This window comes from Caretta caretta, chromosome 2 (assembly GCF_965140235.1).
Source record: "Caretta caretta isolate rCarCar2 chromosome 2, rCarCar1.hap1, whole genome shotgun sequence".
Classification (NCBI taxonomy): Eukaryota; Metazoa; Chordata; order Testudines; family Cheloniidae; genus Caretta; species Caretta caretta.
In genome coordinates this window covers 183730310-183750031 of record NC_134207.1, presented here as the reverse complement: position 1 = coordinate 183750031, position 19722 = coordinate 183730310, and the positions used below count along the sequence as shown (strand labels likewise).

General features: G+C 41.4%; 1 protein-coding gene across 3 annotated transcripts in view; it reads left to right on the top strand.

The window, feature by feature from the left end:
- Positions 1–19722, top strand: part of ITGA9 (integrin subunit alpha 9) — a 310728-nt gene that overhangs the window by 37664 nt on the left and 253342 nt on the right. For all 3 annotated transcript variants that reach the window (XM_048839011.2, XM_048839010.2, XM_048839009.2), the window contains exons 5-8: positions 7937–8004; positions 13570–13699; positions 15255–15340; positions 18340–18408. In XM_048839011.2, coding sequence (XP_048694968.1) covers positions 7937–8004; positions 13570–13699; positions 15255–15340; positions 18340–18408 — 353 coding nt within the window. The remainder of the gene's footprint in view (positions 1–7936; positions 8005–13569; positions 13700–15254; positions 15341–18339; positions 18409–19722) is intronic.

The window sequence follows — 19722 nt, the reverse complement described above, 5'->3', positions numbered from 1 at the left end:
TTTGGTAAAAAGCCTCACCAATTTGCCTAGGTGACTACAGACCCAGACCCTTGGATCTTAAGAACAATGAACAATCCTCCCAACACTTGCACCCCCCCCTTTCCTGGGAAATGTTGGATAAAAAGCCTCACCAATTTGCATAGGTGACCACAGACCCAAACCCTTGGATCTGAGAACAATGAAAAAGCATTCAGTTTTCTTACAAGAAGACTTTTAATAGAAATAGAAGTAAATAGAAATAAAGAAGTCCCCCCTGTAAAATCAGGATGGTAGATACCTTACAGGGTAATTAGATTCAAAACATAGAGAACTCCTCTAGACAAAACCTTAAGTTACAAAAAAGATACACAGACAGAAATAGTTATTCTATTCAGCACAATTCTTTTCTCAGCCATTTAAAGAAATCATAATCTAACACATACCTAGCTAGATTACTTACTAAAAGTTCTAAGACTCCATTCCTGGTCTATCCCCGGCAAAGACAGAATATAGACAGACACACAGACCTTTTGTTTCTCTCCCTCCTCCCAGCTTTTGAAAGTATCTTGTCTCCTCATTGGTCATTTTGGTCAGGTGCCAGCGAGGTTACCTTTAGCTTCTTAACCCTTTACAGGTGAGAGGATTTTTTTCTCTGGCCAGGAGGGATTTTAAAGGGGTTTACCCTTCGCTTTATATTTATGACAGGGGTAAAGGCATTGGACTGGAAATTGGGAAACCTGGGTGCTAGTCTCGAGTCTGCCACTGACTCGTACTGTAGAAACCATATAGGGTAGGTCTACGCTACAGCTGGGAGTGTGTTTTCCAGCCTGGGTAGATACATGTGCTAGCTCTGCTTGAGCTGGAGCACTAAAAAGAGCAGTGTGGATGGTGTGGTCTGGGCAGAAGCATGGGCTACTCTCCTGCGTTCAAGCCTGCCTGAGCTTGGGTGGCTAGCCCATTCCGCCACTTGTTCCATCACGTCCACACTGCTGATTTTAGCTCCAGTGGAGCTAGTGCATGTCTGTCTGTGAGCTATGCGAGGCCTGCTCTCAGCTGCAATGTAGACATATCTTAAAGTCTCCATGCTTCAGTTACCCTTCTGTCAAATGTGGCTAATACCACCTTATCTCACAGGATATTGAGGATAAGTTGATCTACACATGTGAAAGTGCTAAGATAACACAATGATGGTGTGGGGGTACGATATAACTATGGAGGTAAGTAGAAGAGAGGACATGGCTCGGCGCACTGCAAGGCTACTGTTATGGAGTTGTCCAAATCAGTCCGGTTTTGAACCCACTTTATTTTTTTCCCCATGTTATATTGTCAGAGATGTATTTAGTATTCATTCAAATTAAACTGCTGTAATGCTCCCTTTCATTCACAACAGGCAGTAAAACTAGGGTGACCAGCTGTCCCGATTTTATAGGGACAGTCCCAATATTTTGGGCTTTTTCTTATATAGGCTTCTATTACCCCCCCCCCCCCCCCCCAATTTTTCACACTTGCTATCTGGTCACCCTAAGTATAACAGCCTGCTGTTGTTATATACAAATTCAGAAATTACTTGACTAGATGAGTTCCCCAGTGCCCACTGATGTAAGGAGGGCATAACCAGTTATTTGTGTGACATATAGGCTTACTGCTTGGAACAGACCGTATTGGCCATATAAGTGAGTTGGAAACACTGAACTCTGTGCATCACATAAAGCTGTACAGTACGTGCCATTAAAATGTAAGCCTCAGTGGACGCAGACCAACTTGTTGCAAAATCATGTCAATCAACAAATTCTACCCATTGCTAACTTTAGAATTAATTTTATGTTTTCAGTTCATTCAAACAATAATAGGTTCTTCATTTCTCCCCTAATGCTGTATATTGAAGTATATTTTTTCGAACGTTTAAAAATGTACATTGCAGGCCAAAATCAGCCCTGCAGCTCCATTGATTTCAAGGGATTTTCAACTAAAGCTGGACAAAACTAAGAGTTTATTTGCTGAAAAGTGCAGTTTTGGCTGATCTGAAACTTTTCGTGAATTTGACACACATTCACCAAATAGTTTTTGGCCAATTTTTTTCCTGGCACTTAGGTGCCATTGACAAAAAAGGAGGAGGAGGTGCCATCACTTCCTTTATAAACATTAACGCAGTGGTTAGCACACTCCCATGGGTTGTGGGAGACCCTGGTTCAATTCCCCACTCTGCTTGATGTGGAGAAAGGATGTGAACTTGATTCTTTCCCTTCTGGTAAGAGTGCCTTAACCACTGGGCTATGGGATGTTCTTGGGTGGTTTATAGTCACTCGCTTTCCTTTTGAAGATGTTCCACTTTATATGTAAATAGTCATTTGAGCAATGAGACTGGGTTTCCCACAACCCAGGGAAGCACACTAACCATTGAACAATTGAGTCATTCTCTCTGACGCAATGAATATATAATATTTATATGCAGCAGAACATCTTCAACAGACGACTGAGGGTATGTCTACACTGGAGCCGGAAGATGTGATTTCCGGCTCAAGTAGACATATCCACAGTAGTGCGCTACAAATAGAAATGTAGCCATGGTGGCGTGAGCTGGCCTAGTCGCCTGAGTCAATACCTAGATCGTACTTGGAACGGCTAGTTGCTTGAACTGGCACAGCTGAACTGTGCCCCAGATTCTTTCTGGAACCATCTAGAGGTATGCATGCCAAACCTGAGTGATCCCACATACTTATTGCTAAAGCCTTTATCCTTCCGCACCTCATCTTTCTATTGTTTTACATTCGTTTGTGGTCCCTCATTTGCAGTTAGGATCTGATCTTGCAAACACTTGTGCAAAGGAGTACACACCCAATGGGACTACATTTGTGGATACAATCACTTATGTCCATAGGTGTTTGCAGGATTTGGCCTTTAGATTGTCGTAAACTCTTTGGTGTGGCAACTGTGGGTAAAATCCTGGCCCCACTGAAGTCAATGGTAAAACTCCCATTGATTTCAGTGGGTACAGGATTTCACCTTTTGTCTTTTTATTTGTCCTGTATGGGTCTGATGCAAATTCCTTTGAAATCAGTGGGAGCATGCTTTTGGGTGCTTTATAAATAATAAAAAGCAATAACATTGTTAAACCATGACAGATTGTGTTGAAAGGAATCGGTGAAATCTGGACATAACTGTGAAGAAGGAGAAAATATTAGAACTGGAAATATTATGTTTTAATTGACTTTCATCCTTTGCTGTGCTATTGGGACTAATTCATATCATCATCTGCGTGAAATCTTCTAATTTAATTTTTCGGTACACAATTTGAACATTTGGCAATTTTTTTTTTAAAGCTGAATTGTACAGTGACTTTCTTGAAGAACATGTTTAACTAAACCATGAGCCAAATCTATTAGTTTTACAGTGAAATAAAACATGTGCTTGTCAAAATATCAACAGGACTGGCATGCAGCAGTTGTCATAGCTCCTTAACAGGAAGACATGGAGGTTGGCTGTGTTTTTAAAAAAAAAAAAAAAAAAATATATATATATATATATATATATATATATATATTTTTATCTGCTCTTCTAAATGAGGGCTAAACCAATTTTTAAAAGTCTGAGGCTCGGAGAAGATTGTTTAATGAGTAGAGTGGGGTGGGAAATGGTTTTCTTGTCATGAACATTTTCAAGATTTCAAAAAGTTCATGTTCATCAAGACAGAACTGAGACCGTCCAAAAAATTTAAATGAAAAAGAGAGTGTGACCCTAGATAGGACGCTCACTTGGGATGTGGGAGAGCGAGATTCAAGTCTCTGCCACTCTTCCACTTTCACACCAATGTAAACCTACATCTCCTACATCCCAGGTCAGTGCTGTAACCACTGGGCTATTAGTTATTCTGCAGTGGATCTTAATCTCTTTTATTGGAGCTGTTCCCCTTGGTATCAATAATTAAATATTCATTGGGCCAGAGGGAATGACTGATTCTGTAGCCGGGTGGTTAGGGCCTTCCCCAGTGATGTGGGAGATTCAGGAACAAGTCCTTATATCTCTTGAAACCTAAGGTTAATACCCTAACAACTGGGCTATTGTCTATTCTGGAGTGGGTGGTCCACACTCACGTGCGCACGCGCTCTCTCTCTCTCTCTCTCTCTCTCACTCTGATCTGAAAACCTACCTCAACAAAAGTTTATCAAAACAGATATGTTCCTACAAAAAGTTTGTTTCAATATATTGGCATTTTCTGGCAAAAATCATTTTGTTGAAAATTGCCCGACCATCTCTATTAATAAGTGATTAGTTTTTCATCTCTAAGTCACTGGTCCTGGTAATGTTGGTAGTGACGGAAAGCTGTTACTTGCCTAGTGAATGATTGGTGGCCTGTGTGCGGAATTAAATGATGGTCTTACTCGAGTTCTGAACACACTGGCTTTGGGCCAGGTCTTCACCAGGTGTAAATTGGTATAGTTCTGTTGTGGTCTGCGGAGCTAGCCTGACTTAATCCAGCTAAGCACCTGGCTGATCCATTTTACCAATCTCAGCAGGCCAAGGAGTCAGTGAGTTGAGATGCTGAACTAACTTCTCCCTCATAGAAGTGGTCCCTCTAGGTTAGAGCTGAGGCACTCTGGTGTACTAGTGTGGGGAATTTTGCGTTATCTACATGAGCTGCATCTGTCCTGTGGATAAACAGCAGAGATCATTTTCCAGGGCTACCTATCTGGTACCTTTCATCAGCAAAAGAAGTTATATCTTAAAATAATAAAGAAGACAGCTATCGTCTTCTCAAAAGGGTTAGGTGTCTACATTGCAAAAGCCTGTGCAAAGCTGTTGAAGTCTTGGAAAACTGACACTTCCTGGGGGCCAGGCATATAGGATATGGAATTAGACCATAAGTGGGTGACCGTGAAAGATTACAGGGCAACTTTTCAAGTAGAGAGTCAGGGTGAGGAGAGAATTTCCATCAGATGAGCATGTCCCATTTAAATAAAAATACGTTACTGTGGTGGGAATCAAAGGGTTCGAGTTGGACAGCTCAAGAATATGTGACAGACATTGGCATGGTCCTATGTAAGGATGAAAAACAGACTCGAACAAAAAAAGGGCTTCTGTGACATTCCTGCCTGCCTGGCATTGTCCCAGAAAAGTACTGCTAGAAAGAGAAAGCCACGACTGTTGGTTCTCATCAAATAAAAGATCGGTTTTAAATAAACAAATACAAAATCCTCCCTTACAAGGAGAGGCTAACTCCACAAATAACTCTCTGTGCAGGGCTAGTAATAAACTGGTGGGGATAGAGGTGAACTGCCCTGAGAACTTGAGCTTTAAAGTAAATGTTCATATGTTCCTAGTGGAGTTGCTGCCTTAAACTCTGAACCTGAAAGGTGCACCATGCTGGTGGACCCTTAGTCCACATGGAACCCACTGTGTGGACCCAGGGGTTATCTACACACATATTGCACCATGAGGATCAAGGCTGTACTTTGCATTGATTATGCCATCAGACCTGTCTCTCTCAGCCCTAGCTGCAATTTTAGCAGATTCTGAAAAATTGAGAGAACCCTCAGCTGTGACAAAATGTCATTCATTTACCTACTCAACTTTTTAGACCATAGGTGTTTTTATTAGTGTGAAATGCTAAAGTAATTACTTGTTAGTCCTGTCACTATTTCCTTTAGTACATGTTTTAAAAAAGGTTTCCATGAAGAGACGAATGGTTTATTAAGTTCTTTTGGTCTTCAGTAGAACAACACACACCATGAGGAACTGATTTGGTTCTAAAGGGGTAACATGCCAAGCAATTCCTTGTAAATTCCTTTGTAATTTAGCAAGAGTTAATGGGTTACTTATTGTAAAGTGTTACTAGGCTATATGGTGAATGTTTTTAGAAACTGAATTACTCTGTTTCCCTGGAGCCCCCTTTATCCATGGGAAGATATTGTAATATTCAGGAAGTGGCAATATGTTGCAACTGCACATTCATTCGTTTGGTAAAGCTTGGAAAATAAAGCTCAGAAAAGTGAGATGGGGCCACGTGGCAAAATTTGGACCCAGATCTGGGTTTGAAACACTCCAAAGTTCAGAGTATTTTGGATACAAGGTTTTGATTTGGCCCATTGTAAAGATTCTGGTTCAGATTTTGAGAGTTTGGGGATGTTTGTTTCAGGAGATATGGTTCCTGTTCATGTCTAGAAAATAACTGGAGTGTTTTGAATAAAAAGTGGACAGATTGATTTTTAGCAATAAGAGGCCTTGGTACAGCAATAAATGCTTCCTCTGGCCCAGGTGGAGAGTGAGGAGTTTTGGTGTTCAAGCTGGATGGAGGGGACTTGGCAGTGTGGAGAAAGGAACTCAAAGATGAGTGTTGAAGAATTTGTACAGATTGAAGAAGCACACTGTACACTTTAGGAGTCCTGCTTATGATTCAAAGACTGAATGGTAATCAGAAGTAGTACAGAGGAGAAATTTTTATCTGGCCATCCATGCAGCTGATTGGTTTTTCTTGTGGACAGCACAGGGTGACCAGATGTCCTGATTTTATAGGGACAGTCCTGATTTTGGGTCGTTTTCTTATATAGGCTCCTATTACCACCCCACCCCCCATCTGTCCCAACTTTTCACATTTGTTGTCTGGTCACCCTAGGGCAGCACTGCTTCCTTTGGAGTTGTCCCACACTTCACAGGTGATCTTAGCTCTTTTGGCTCCGAAGCACAAACAGGCAGCCGTTTTACATTCCATTTCTTCCAAGAAGGGTAGAGGCCAAGTAAATGTAGCTAGCGTGTAGTGATAGCTGCACCATAGTTAAGGTTCCTAAACCATTGCAGAGTACCGTTTAAACCTTGACAATGACCTTAGCAGTGTTACGGCAGAATAACTCCTCAGCTGTGTGAACCTGTGACAGTCAGCGTGATGTATGATTGACCTGTTAATCCAGAAGCATATGAAGTCAATGTTAAGGTTTTGTGTTGGAATGCAAGTTTGGTGAATTTGGGGTACATCTTTTTTGGTATCGCTTAAAGTTGGAAATGAAACCTTATGAAGGGTTGAAGTGTGTTATCAATTACATTGTAGGCAATATGAAAGTAGAAATGAATGCACAGGTTTTTCCTCTCAGCTTCTTTTTTTCCATTATTTTATTGTTTTGGGTGGATGGAGTCTCCTGCCACTAGGCTTAGATTTTATTTGCTAATAAGTCTGGGAGGAGGGTCGTTGTGCTTAGTTTGGTTTGCTGAATACACCAGTATGTAATACTTTGCACTTTTATATAGTACCTCTTAGCCATGGAGCTCAAATCACTTTATAAATACTAAACTTCACCACACTATGTTGCATAAAACTACACCACTGTGTTATAGTTGAGTATTACTATACCTGTTTTACAGATGGAAAATCTGATGCACAGGAGAGGTTGAGTGGCTTGCCTAAGGCCACACATTAAGTGAATGACAGATCTGGAGAGAGAATCCAAGGGTCCTACTCCTTTGTTGTAACTATTAGCCAACATTTACAGCAATGTGGCTGGACAGCTCAGCTGGAACAGAAGAGTGTGTTGCCTTAAACTACACAATTATAATTTAATAGACAATATTGCTGCTGCTGGTATACCACTGAGACCTACAGCATTCAATTCCTGGGTCTGCTTTCTTGCCCTCTTGCTATTGTCCTGCTATTCCTGTCCTGTCACTGAAAGTTTTTAGCCATATATGATCACAAATGGGATTTTTTGGTTGCTGCTGTTCCTCTTCTGCAAATACTGGTCAACTGTAAATGTTGGCAAAATACATATACTGTGAAAGAGAGACCTAAATTTCTGAGGCTCACTGAATTCCTGAGTTTTTCCTCCTTTGGCTCCAGTTAATCTTTTTTGTGGCTCAGCACTCAGCGGTCCATGTGGAATGAAGCAGGGGAGCTCAGCGAACTGTAAGCCGCACACCGCTGGCACGGAATGACATGACTGTGGTTTGTTTTCTTCCTCCCCCTCCAATCTAGAGTATAAGAAGAAATACGGGGAAGAGCATGGCTCGTGTCAGGCTGGAATAGCAGGCTTCTTCACTGAGGTGGGTAATGGTGGTTTTGATGAAAAGTTCAAGTTTGCGGATGCATTTTCTTGCTTGTTTTACCATGTGCACTGTGAAGGAATGTGGAAACAGAAATGTGCCGTTAGCTGCACTCTGTGCACTTGGCATATTTCCTTTGACTTCAATAACACAGCAAACAAACACCCCCATTTTACGTTGTCTCTCCTCCCACAGTTCTGGAAATGCATCACTGTGAAGTCTCAAACATTACATAATACATATATGAACCACATGAATGGATTTATGCTTAAGTACCCCCAGGGAAGAATGAATGAACTTTGAAGGCTATCCTGAGGGAATATTTTATTCATATAACTCCCACAGCCTCTGTCTCTGGATTTACTCTTTATTTATTCTCTTAACTTTAGCTTTAAAATTTCCCCCCATGAATGAAATGATTTTAAATAGTCCTTAAATTTAGAAAACACACCGTTTTCTGATGCCTTATCCATTCTTGCTGTCTCAAAAAGGCGGAACTGGTATTGTGGAATATGTTTGTTTTTCAGAGCCATGGCTGGACAGTTACATGAATGCTGGGTCAAATTAATCCCTGATGTAACCCCATTGATCTCACTTCAATGACATCAGGGTTCATTATTTCTGTAGTGAAATTTGTTTTTGAACTTTCAAAAAATTAGAATTCCTAAATTTATCAGGAGCATTCATATCAAACACAGACTACCTTCTCCTAATGGTACACCCACCTCTTTTCAGAATTTCTTCATTTTTTTTCTATTAGTTTTTAAAGCCAAAGATACCGTGGAGGAAAGAGTCTGTTTCTCTCTTCATATGTGATTCAGTAAGGGCTAAGTCCTAGAACCCTTACTCACTTGAGCAATCCTTACTCATGAGGGTAGCTCCTTTACTAGTAGTGGGACTACTTGTGTGAGCAAATATTACATGATAAATGTTTAAGGAATCAACATAGATTTTACCTGTGTCATGGTCTGGAATATCGTTTGCTGTATGTTTAGAAAGACGAAAACAGATATTAGGCCAAAGTTTTTCAATAGTGACTAGTGATTTTTGGGTGCCCAATTGGAGCGATTTTTGAAAAAGAGGCCTGAGGTGCAGAGAGCGGATTCCCGGCATGTTCTGCATATCAGGTCCCTTCAAGTTGTCTTAAGCTGGGCATGTAACATCTCTGCACATGTTTGAAAATCCTGGCCTTTGTGACGAATGATGATGACTTGACATTGATAACAATATCAGAGATGGGCCTGAGATAAAATAAGCCCCTATTCAATATCCCGTTTGATTTAAAAGAAAGGAGAGGACAATATAGACATGGAATAGGATAGGTGGGATCTGGAAAGCAGCATAAAGTTAGGGCCTTCTCTTCTCAGTTCTCCCCTTCTACTTATATTTGTCTTTCTATTCCAATCAACCCTATGCCCCTCCTTCCCTGGGTCTGGTTCCTTCGTCTTTAAGAGTCAGTGGTTTTCTATTGTTACTTCAGTGTATGCCATTGCCATTAGCCCGCTAACTGCTGGGCCATCCTAAATCAGTTACTTTGGAAGCATTGCTTCCTATTGGTGACTTCTAGAAGGTATAGCTTTGAATTGCCAATTCAGAGTGCTTGGGAGAGAACTAATAGACTCACAGCAAGAGGAGCAATAGCATATGCAGTAAGAAAATTTTAAAATTAATGAACTTCGAAAGTGCTGGAGACAATGGAAAAGGAAAAGAAAAGAAGGTAATCACTAAACTGAGAGGGCCAAGTTCTGATGGGAGTCCAGGTGACTCCAAGCAATACTAGAAGGGAATCTATGGGCTTAGTTATGCAGTGCAGCAATGCGCACTATGTGGGTGTGGTTTCTAAAGCACACTAATGTATTGCACAGTAACTGGTCTGTATAGACCTTGCTGGTGTGCTTTAAGAGTTCCCTAGTGTGCTTTAACACTTTTAAAAAGCGTGTAGTGCGCTTGAAACAGCAATATATAAAAATGCACTAGGGAACTTTCAGCAGCAGGGCCTATGTGGACCAGTTATTGCGCAATAATTAGCACGCTTTAGAAACCACACCCACAAAGTGCACATTGCCTACTGTGTGGACAAACTCCGGTGTTGCATATATTTTCTTCCTGTCCCCTTAATGTATATATCACATCAACTTAGACGTCCTTAAGATGCAGTTAGATTCACTTTGACTTATTTATTTAGATTCCCATAGATGCAAAGGGTCAGACTTAGAGGTATGTATAAGTTAGAGCCCTTTACACTGAGTTAGTCCCTTGGAGTTGCTTACATTCTTCTTGGGTTCTTATGTCTAAGGGAGTCTCAGCTAGTAGAACTTATGTGCCAAGGAGGTGTAATTTAAACGAGTCTCTTTATGCCTTCTGGTACGGAAGGTAGAGCTCTCCTAGACATCAGCAGAGTGGATGTAATTAGTGCTAGGAGTTCAAGGTAATGTGAGAGGGGTCTAATTTACACACCACCATCAAATTTGGGCCAGAGGGTTTATTGTCTTGGTTGGTATAAACAGGATTAGGGTTCGCTGCATGAAAAACTGGAATGAGATATTCCCAAGTATACTGGGAATGGGTGGCAACCCTTACGACTATGGCACTGTGTCTGGTAACAGGAGACTTGTCAGCAACAGCTGTTTCCTGGCTTGTCTGCACTATCAAGGCTGTTTCTTTTTCCATGCTGTAAACCTCTCTCACCAGCCTAGTTCAAAAGATGTCTTTGAACTTTTAGTGTTCCTGCCTTATGGAGCTTCAGCCTGAGCAGGAAATGTAGATAAACGACTTCTGGGTCAAACAGGCAAGCCCCTACTGTACACTCGTGTGCTCAGTCCTGCTGATGCTAGTTGTTTCTGCCCAGGGGAAATCCATGGTCCTCAAGGGCACAGCCACTCCCAAGAATAAAACCTGTAGTTTAGCACACCCCTCTATTTAGCTGTGTATTGCAATCTATGTCCTTGTGTAGCATCATGAAATGCCCTTATTTAGCCTCCACTGGACTGGAACACTCTAGCACAGGAGTTTCTCACCATTCTTCTGGTAACGGGGGCTGTGTTACTGACATGATTACTGGGTTACAATTTCCTGTGACCCTTTTTATAGAAAACAGGTGAAGAAAACCAGCTGTCTGTCAGCGCAATGAAAAGAAACAAGGAAACGCTGTACCACAGGCTTCCTGGATTTCATAGGATGGCTGCATGAGGCACAGATTTCCATAAATATTCACACAATTGTACAGCAATAATTCATGGCTGTACTGCTCTGTCTTGTCAGAGCTGAGAATAATGCTTATTATGTTCATCACTGATGTGGCAGAAAATTCCCTCCAACGCCCTGTGGTTTGGAGTAAAGTCTCTCTGGATTTAGGGTACGGAGTATAGGATTTCCCTCCAAAAGCTCTAGCTGCCTTATTTCTCGTTGTACACAACAGATCTTCAGTGACCAAAACATAGATTTTAAAAAAATTCCTGGATGAAGGGCTTTCAAATGAGAGCACATGATATAAGAATCCCAGGTGGGATTCTGCCTCATGGTTACATATGGTCCCTCTCCCCTGAGAAAAGAAATGATCTACCATTTCACCATCCTGAGGTGGTCTTCTATCAGACAAGCAACACAAACACAACTGCTTAGGTTTTATTTAAAAAATGCACATAAAAAGCTGTAGGTCAGTGCATCATTTTTCAATCTGCTGTGGTCAGAAATGCCTATTTTATATCCTAAGAGCATTCTGATGTGGGAGTTGCATGTCCGTGTAGGATCCCGTGTTTGAATACTGGGCCTAGGCTCTGGCACTTCAGCATCCTTTCCCCAGAAGTGTCACTCTTTAAATCCCTTTGCTTTGTCTTGCAGTTTCCCACCTTTCCTCTCCCCACCCCTTCCAGTCTGCCTCCTGCACCAATTTGTTTCTCCAGAGGCACATTTATACAGAGGCTTCACTTTAGGGTAGTCTGAAGCACTTAGACATAGTCTTCCCCTTTTAGGAACAACATTCATGTTGTTGTAGTAGAAGTGATATTCCTACACTTTGATCAAACTCTGATAAACTCCTCAGAGCAAGGCATTCTCCCCATTGTGCTTCTCTGGCAAACCAGCAGAAACAGTGACATTGTAACTGAGTCAATTCCAAGACTTGTACGGTTTGCATGATGACCATGATTCATGGCTTGTGCCAAGGTAGAAGGAAAGAGTGTGGCTTTCCCCAGTGCCTGTGGAATACAGCAAGGGTAGTCTCTGTCACCGGAAATGAGCTTGAATGCCTCCTACACTATTTCTTGAGGGGTGAGGAAAATAGAAGCCAATTTTCACTCAGTTCTCTTACATTAGAGACTGTCCAGTTCTTATGATGGGCTTATTATTAACTCCTATTCTGCCCTTTCCTAGTTCAGCTAAATCAGATCCTTCAAATGTGACTCTAGTTTTTTCAGCTGGGTTTGGCTTTCAGCCAGGGATCACCATCTGTATGATTTCACTCTGTGCTCAGTTTGTTTGTTTGTTTTGTTTTTCTTTTCCACCACTACCACTGTATATTACATGTTTGTGGTTCTTATTGCTAATTAGAAGGCTCCCCTTCTCTCAAATGGAAGGATGGGAAACTCAGTGGCTTCCACTGCAGGGGTCCATTTGAATCTTTCTTTGATTTTAGTTCACAAGACTTTTTGTTCATCCTGAGTTTTGTTTTGAAGGTCAAGTCCAAGAAACTCAAAGCAAAACTCAGCCGAAATGTTAAAACCATCACATTTTTCCTGACTTCAGATCAAAACAAAGTATAACCATCAGGTGCCTAGTGGTTTCCACCTGAAACCATAAATTGGCCCAGGTCCCTTTTGAAACTCAGCTGAAGTACATGACTCTAGTCTGAGTTTTGCACAGTCCCACCCTCAAAACACACACAGATTCTTAAACGCACATGGACTATCTACATATTATCAAATTCTTTTAAATTCATAGGTCCAAATCCTCAGTTGATGTAAGGATCAATTGACTTACAGCAGCTGAGGATCTGGTCCTTCAGCCTGTTTTGAACCGTAGACTTTTTGTCTACACTGTCACCTGGAAGCTGTGAGGCGTCCGCAGCAGATTGGGAGGTAGATCCAGGGTGCTTGGTGAACGAATGGGTGGATTCTGTAGCTTAGTTTTGTTACTTCTCGGGGGTAGTAGGAGGACGAAGCAGCTCGGAGGAACACTTGTTGGAAGAGCGTGTTTGTAGGCGTGTACAGTAACTTGTGAGATTGATTGGAGATGCTTCTTGTTGAGGTAGCAGGAGGGTTCAACAGAGGTGTATTGATTCCAAGTATCTGTGTGAAGGGCAAGGGTTGGAGGAGAACTCAGGTATTCTAATGGTGGGGTGAAGTGCCTCCAGTATTGGCAAAAACTTCCTTCGGGGATGTTTGGGATGAAAAGTACTGTATAAACATAGGAATAATTCTGACTCTTTTCTGTGGGCAGATTGATGCTTGAAGCCTTGATTTAAATCTCCCCTGGCCCTTTAAAACATAACAATTGCTTGCTGTGATTAATCCTTTTTGTATTTTTTTTTCTGGTTCCTGTCCCTCCCTGTTCTCTTGTCTCTCACAGGAGCTGGTCATCATGGGAGCACCAGGATCTTTTTACTGGACGGGAACTGTCAAAGTGTTGAACCTCACTGACAACACCTATTTCAAACTGAATGATGATGCTGTGATAGCCAGGCGGTACACATACTTAGGCAAGTAGCTGCTTGAACCCCGATGTCAGGCTGGAAATAGGTTAAAATAAGGGTGCAATTGTTTTTCAGTGGAAATAATGTTTTGTTGGTGTAGAGTAAAAGAATAAGTGGCTAGCTTAAAATGGTTTGAGTGGCTGGTGGGTTACCTGACAAAATATATAGGAAAAAAGCAGTGAAGGACTTTCACTAGTTCATTTCCTCCCTCTTCCCCCATCATTATAGCCATTGGAATATAGAAAACAGGTTTGCACTGAAAGACTGTATGGTCTAGTAGACTAAGTAACAGACTGGAAGCCAGGAATGCTAGAGTTCTAGTAGTGGTCCTGCCATGACTTACTGTGTGGTTTGGGCTAAGCGGCTCCTCTGTTTCTGTAGAATGATTAGTTCATTTGAATAAATGAAGCACTGTATAAATGATTTGTTGGTAAGAGACCATGGAGGGATGGGCTAGGGAGTGGAGCAGATTCTGTAAGTGTTTAACAGACTAGGCTTTAACTTCTAGAGGCCTTGCTTTAAAATCAACTAATGTCACAAGTGAAATTAATGTAAGGGCTTCCACCTAATCCCCAGTGTTTAGGAGTGTCAAGACTTGGAAAACTCACCATGCAACAGTCTAATGCTGTTCGACTAAAGACTCAGGCTGATTTTCCTGAACCTGCAGTCTTTTATAAATATAATTTAGCAGGTGCCACTCAAGGATAGTTAAATGAACAATATGTGTATATATGTAAAGTTATATATAGATTTTTCCACTGATTAGACCTGAATTACAGTGTTTAGCATGTGGACAGGAGATCGAGAATTCACAGTGGAAGGGCGAGTTAAATACAAAACATCCTTAAAAGGGAAAGAAACCCAGTTCTCTCCTTAGACTCTTTGAAACTTGTGTTATATCATTTTTAATTTAGCAAACAAGACAAAACTTTGATCTACCTGTTTCAAATACACTTTCTTTATACACTATTTCAAATTCACTCCTGTTTTTTCTTTTTCAAGTATTAACTTTGCTGACCTCTTCGTCTATTGTTTTGTTTTTTTCCCTATGAACTAAAAAGGCACTTGATTTTTCCATGCCACGATTGGTGGTTACTTTAACTGAGGGAGTAGTATTCTCTTTGGCATACATGAGATTGTCATTCACAGGCATGAAAGCTATTTCTTCCTGATGATGTAGTCACTTGATTCTGTGTGCAGATTTCTGTTTTTACTGCTTCTCATTCCTCTTACATCTGGATTCTTAACTTATTGTCCCTCCTACCTTTGCCTCTCCTTCACTGGGCTCCCACCCACACCTTCACCTTCTTGGCTTTTGGAAAAACAATTCAGTGCTTATTGTAATTTCCTGCTGTGATGTACACTTGAACAGAATGTTGATGAGTTCCTGTACAAAGTGAGTGCCTGCTGCTTTTTGCATGACGCTGGGATATTTACACTCCAAGAGAAACTGTGGAACCTGATTAGTGTGATCCAGATGGCTGACCTGTTTCTCACTTTTTTCCTTTTTGGTTTTTTTTTTCTTTCTCTTCCCAATCACCCCACCCAACCTCCTGCACAGGATATGCAGTGACAGCAGGTCATTTTTCCCAGCCGACTACCACAGACGTCGTTGGAGGAGCTCCCCAGGATGGAGGCATTGGAAAGGTGTGGCTTTTAGTCAAACAATGATACAGTCATATGTGACTGGGTAAAATATATTGACTTAGTTCTTGTAAACTTGATGAACCAAGAGATTTTGCCTCAAGATTAATTTTTGAGCACTTGCCTGGAAGAGGTGAGGAAATTTGATGAGGTCCTCAAATTTACTCTATCTGCCCCTTGTGGTGCGCCTTCCTACCCCCCCCCCCATCTTTAAAATCATTCTTTTAAAGAGACATTGTTAATTAAAAAAATCACTCTTCTGTCTGAAGTTTTTTTTAACCTATTTTGCTTAAAATAGCACTAGTTTGGTTTTGGTGGCCTTGTTGGTATGGAGTTATCAGAAGGGAAGACCAAAGAATTGTGAAGCGTGTGTATGAAAAAGTGCCACTGCATGGCTGGTGATCACACGGGCACCAAAAGCATTGGTAGCTCGATAAGATTGCCAGGGATGGATATAAAATGAAAACACAGCAAGAGCACTTGGCCAGAGATTGCACTGGGTGCTGCTTGATTTGCAAAGACGTCCTTGTGCTTTTGGGATTTGCCATGATGACGACCTCCCTATGATAGGAATTACACTTATCCCCATTTTGCTGATGGTGTAACTAAGGCTGAGGGGCTTAAGTGACTTGTCCAAAATTACAAAGCAAGTCAGCAGCAAAACTGGAGTTTAATACTCAGAGCCCTTCTCTTCTCATCTCCTCTGGACCAGGCCATTGGGAAACCCAAGGTAATCTCTGTCTTCATATCATTGTATCTAGAATAATCTCTTTCCCCTGCTCACCCTTCCCCCATGTCTAAGGGAAACGTTTGCAACGGTACAGTACTTGATTTGCTTCAGAGAAATATACAGCACCTTAAAGCTCCATATGCATACAACTATTAAGTGCCCATTAATAATTCACTATTTAATTTAATACATCAAGTCTTTGGCTCCGATGATCAGTTTTACAGATGAAGGGATGCCCGGTCCTATTAACTACACTGACACCTGCTGGTCAGAAATGGATGAATTGACTTCAGATTCTTCTGCTACTCCACAGTATGCATCTGATGAAGTGAGCTGTAGCTCACGAAAGCTTATGCTCAAATAAATTGGTTAGTCTCTAAAGGAGTGCCACAAGTACTCCTTTTCTTTTTGCGAATACAGACTAACACGGCTGTTACTCTGAAATCTGAGCTAACAAGTGACTCAAAACTTCAGTGGAGACTTGTTTCTTGTTGCAAGCAAATGAGAATTTTGTTAAATGTTAGGTTCTTTACTCTTTCTGGTCCTCAGTGCTAAATATTAATGAGCTGCGGTACTGCTCTGAGACAGTAGGACAGTGCTAATACCCTACATTGTGCCAGGAGTATATTGGCCTCCTTAGGAGCAGAAGATCTAATAGTCTATATTGGCCTATCTCCTTTTTGATCTTGCACTGCTGTATTTACTTGTATTACAACCTAATCAATTAGACCAATGGCTCTCAAACCTTTTTTTTCGCAGACCACTTGAAAATTGCTGAGGGTCTTGGCGGATCACTTAATGATCTTTCCAAATGTGATTTGTAACATTAGCTAACTATTGTAAAGAGCTTTGGATAAAAGCACTATATTAAAAAAACCCTTAATAATAATTAATGTTTTTTGGCCTACAAATAAAAGCTCACAACTCATATTTTAATATGAGTAGTTTTACCTTTTTAATGCGATGGATGTGCCCTCTTTCCCCTGCGGCAGCCCCTGAGCTGGGCTGGGAAAGAGGGGGCGGGTGTCTCTCTGGCAGCCGCAGCCCTGGAACTAGGGAAAGTTGCCTCTTTCTCTGGCCTCTGCAGCCCTGCATGTCCCAAATTCCCCCCACCCCCTTTTCTCACCCCACTGCCCACTCCCACCTACCCCCTATTTCCCCCAAGGCCACCACCTCACCTTACATGTGCGTCTTCTCCAGGGTCCAGGCACCTAATTAGCGGAGCCATGCCTGCGTGGCTCCACTAATTAGGTGGGTGGCCTTTCATTCTCTTGTGTGCGGCCGCCCAGGCATTCACCTTAGAGGGAACTATCTGCGGACCACCTGAATGGAGCTTGCGGACCACACTTTGAGAACCTCTGAATTAGACAGTCAAAGACAACTGATACGTGGTTTATATTTGAGTATGACCAAATCACTACATTATAATGACTCTCCACTGCTAGCCTTGTCCATTTTTTCCACAATGAGGAGGGTATAATGTTTATTATGACACACATCTCTCTGTATTTACTTCAAGGAAGATTTTTCATTTCATTCAACATTCCACACTTCCCACTGGTTTAATGACCCAGCTATCTACCCTCAAGGTTGCTCTTTGTGGCTTATTTGCCATCTTGTATGAATCAGTCATAACATCCTATAAAACAGTGTGAATGGAAATGAGAGCCATTTTTAAACAAGATTCTCATTCAATAGTGTACTTTCTGAATGAGTAACTCTAAACAATATGAAAGTTAATCTACATGAAAAACAACCCAGAGAGCGGGAACAATGTCAGAAAGCATCAACGTGGATGATGACTGACCATATAAGCACATGCAGTACAGGATATATTAAAAAGAGTATTTTAGGAGTAACTTGTGTGAACACGAGTTGAAGTGCTGCAGCTATATCTTGTAATTTTGCAACATATGAAAAAAAATGGACTGATATAGCACTTTACTATTCCTTTCCAGGAGATATTTGCTTGAGATTATGGCTTTTGTGCAGTGGGTCTTTTTAAACACACACAAAGCCGCATTAAGATACGATTTAAATACTTATAATGACAGGAGACCTCTAACATCTGGTACTAAAATGGGAATTTCATCTTTTGTTTTAGAAAAGGCAGGAGGATCACCTTGAATTTGGCAAATATTAATGATCACTTTATTACAATGAGTAAAGTACATATGTACCCAGAATGCACTGATGAATTCATAACATTATAAACTACTTATCCTTGTGGTCAGTGTTTGTAACGGCTTTTGTTTTTGTTTCCATTTGATAGGTTTATATTTTCAGAACAGACAGGCGATCAGGCTCCTTAGTAAAGATTTTTCAGGCATCGGGTAAAAAGGTGAGTGATTCTTGACAAAAAATGATGTGGCTATTTCAATTGATATTGTTTTGAATTAATAGCTTCTGAAGTGTTTGACTTAGGTGTAAAAATCCCCAGAAGTCCTAAATCCATCATTTAGACCAACCACCTTTTCTATCATAGTGGTAGCATCCGCTCAGTGCTGGAATTGTGGAGTAAAAGGTCTGGTAATATTTGCAATTAAAAGTCCTGTTAGAGCTGATAAAAACTTACTTTGTTTGCATGGCAAGTTACTCTTCTGCAAGCCAGGGTGTGAATGTGCAGTGTACCAGCTTGCCGCACTCTGGGACTTTCACTGCACTCTGAAAGGGTTCATGTGGGAGGTTGCTGTGCAGCACGTCCGAGTACTGTAGACTCAAACCCTGGCTTGCTGTGCAGTAACTTGCTGTGTAGACAAGCTCTTTAAGGGAAAACCTGTTCCTGTCCCCATAACAGCAGAGAGTTCACTATGCCAAGTGCAAGGTTTTGGGGTGGGACCCTACAAAGCTCAGCTGTGGAGGACAAACTAGGAAAGAGGAAGATCCTGTATAGTAATTGATTCTCATATGTCCAGACCTTCTCTCCCTATCCCTCTGAGGAGGAGGTGGGTACATTAGAGTTCTAGTAGTGGGCTGTGGAGCAGCTCCATTATGTTTTCCTCTTCCCTCCATGCATCTACCCTGAGTGCTGGTCTGAGGATTCGTTCCTTACAGCTAACATTGGTCCTTTGTTTTAATATTCTCGTAGTACCTACTCAAACTCCACTTCCCTGTGTGAGGTCATGCTGGGGTAGGGAGAAGTGCACCTTCTCCTTGACCAGGAGCCTTGGTGGTGATAGGTGTTATGTCCTCAGGAAAACAAATACATAGCAGATCCAGCTTTAGGGAACAACAGGATTGTGCTTTATTTAGGAATAAATCTCTGAGGAGGAGACTGTTTGCCTAGCTCATGGCTGCCCAGAAGGAACCGCTTGTATTCCCACAGCCAGAGCACAGAGTGCAGTGAGGCTCTAAAAGAGATGAAGACCCTGAACAGTATACCGTACTAATCGGATTTGGCTACATTAGGTGATGCGGTTATCAGCCTGTATTTGGAACATTTTGCCAATGTCTCAATGAATCATAAGCACGTTTTATAGAAAGTTGCTTAAACACAGGGGATGGGAGAAAATCCCCAGGTTGAATAGGTGGTGGATGAAGTGAATGTATTTTTTAGGTCTCCACTATTTTGTTTTGCACTGTTAGTATCACAGACATTTGAAAGGAAAAAGACCTATCAGTTCATCTAGTACATCTCCCTGCTGGTGCCTGATTG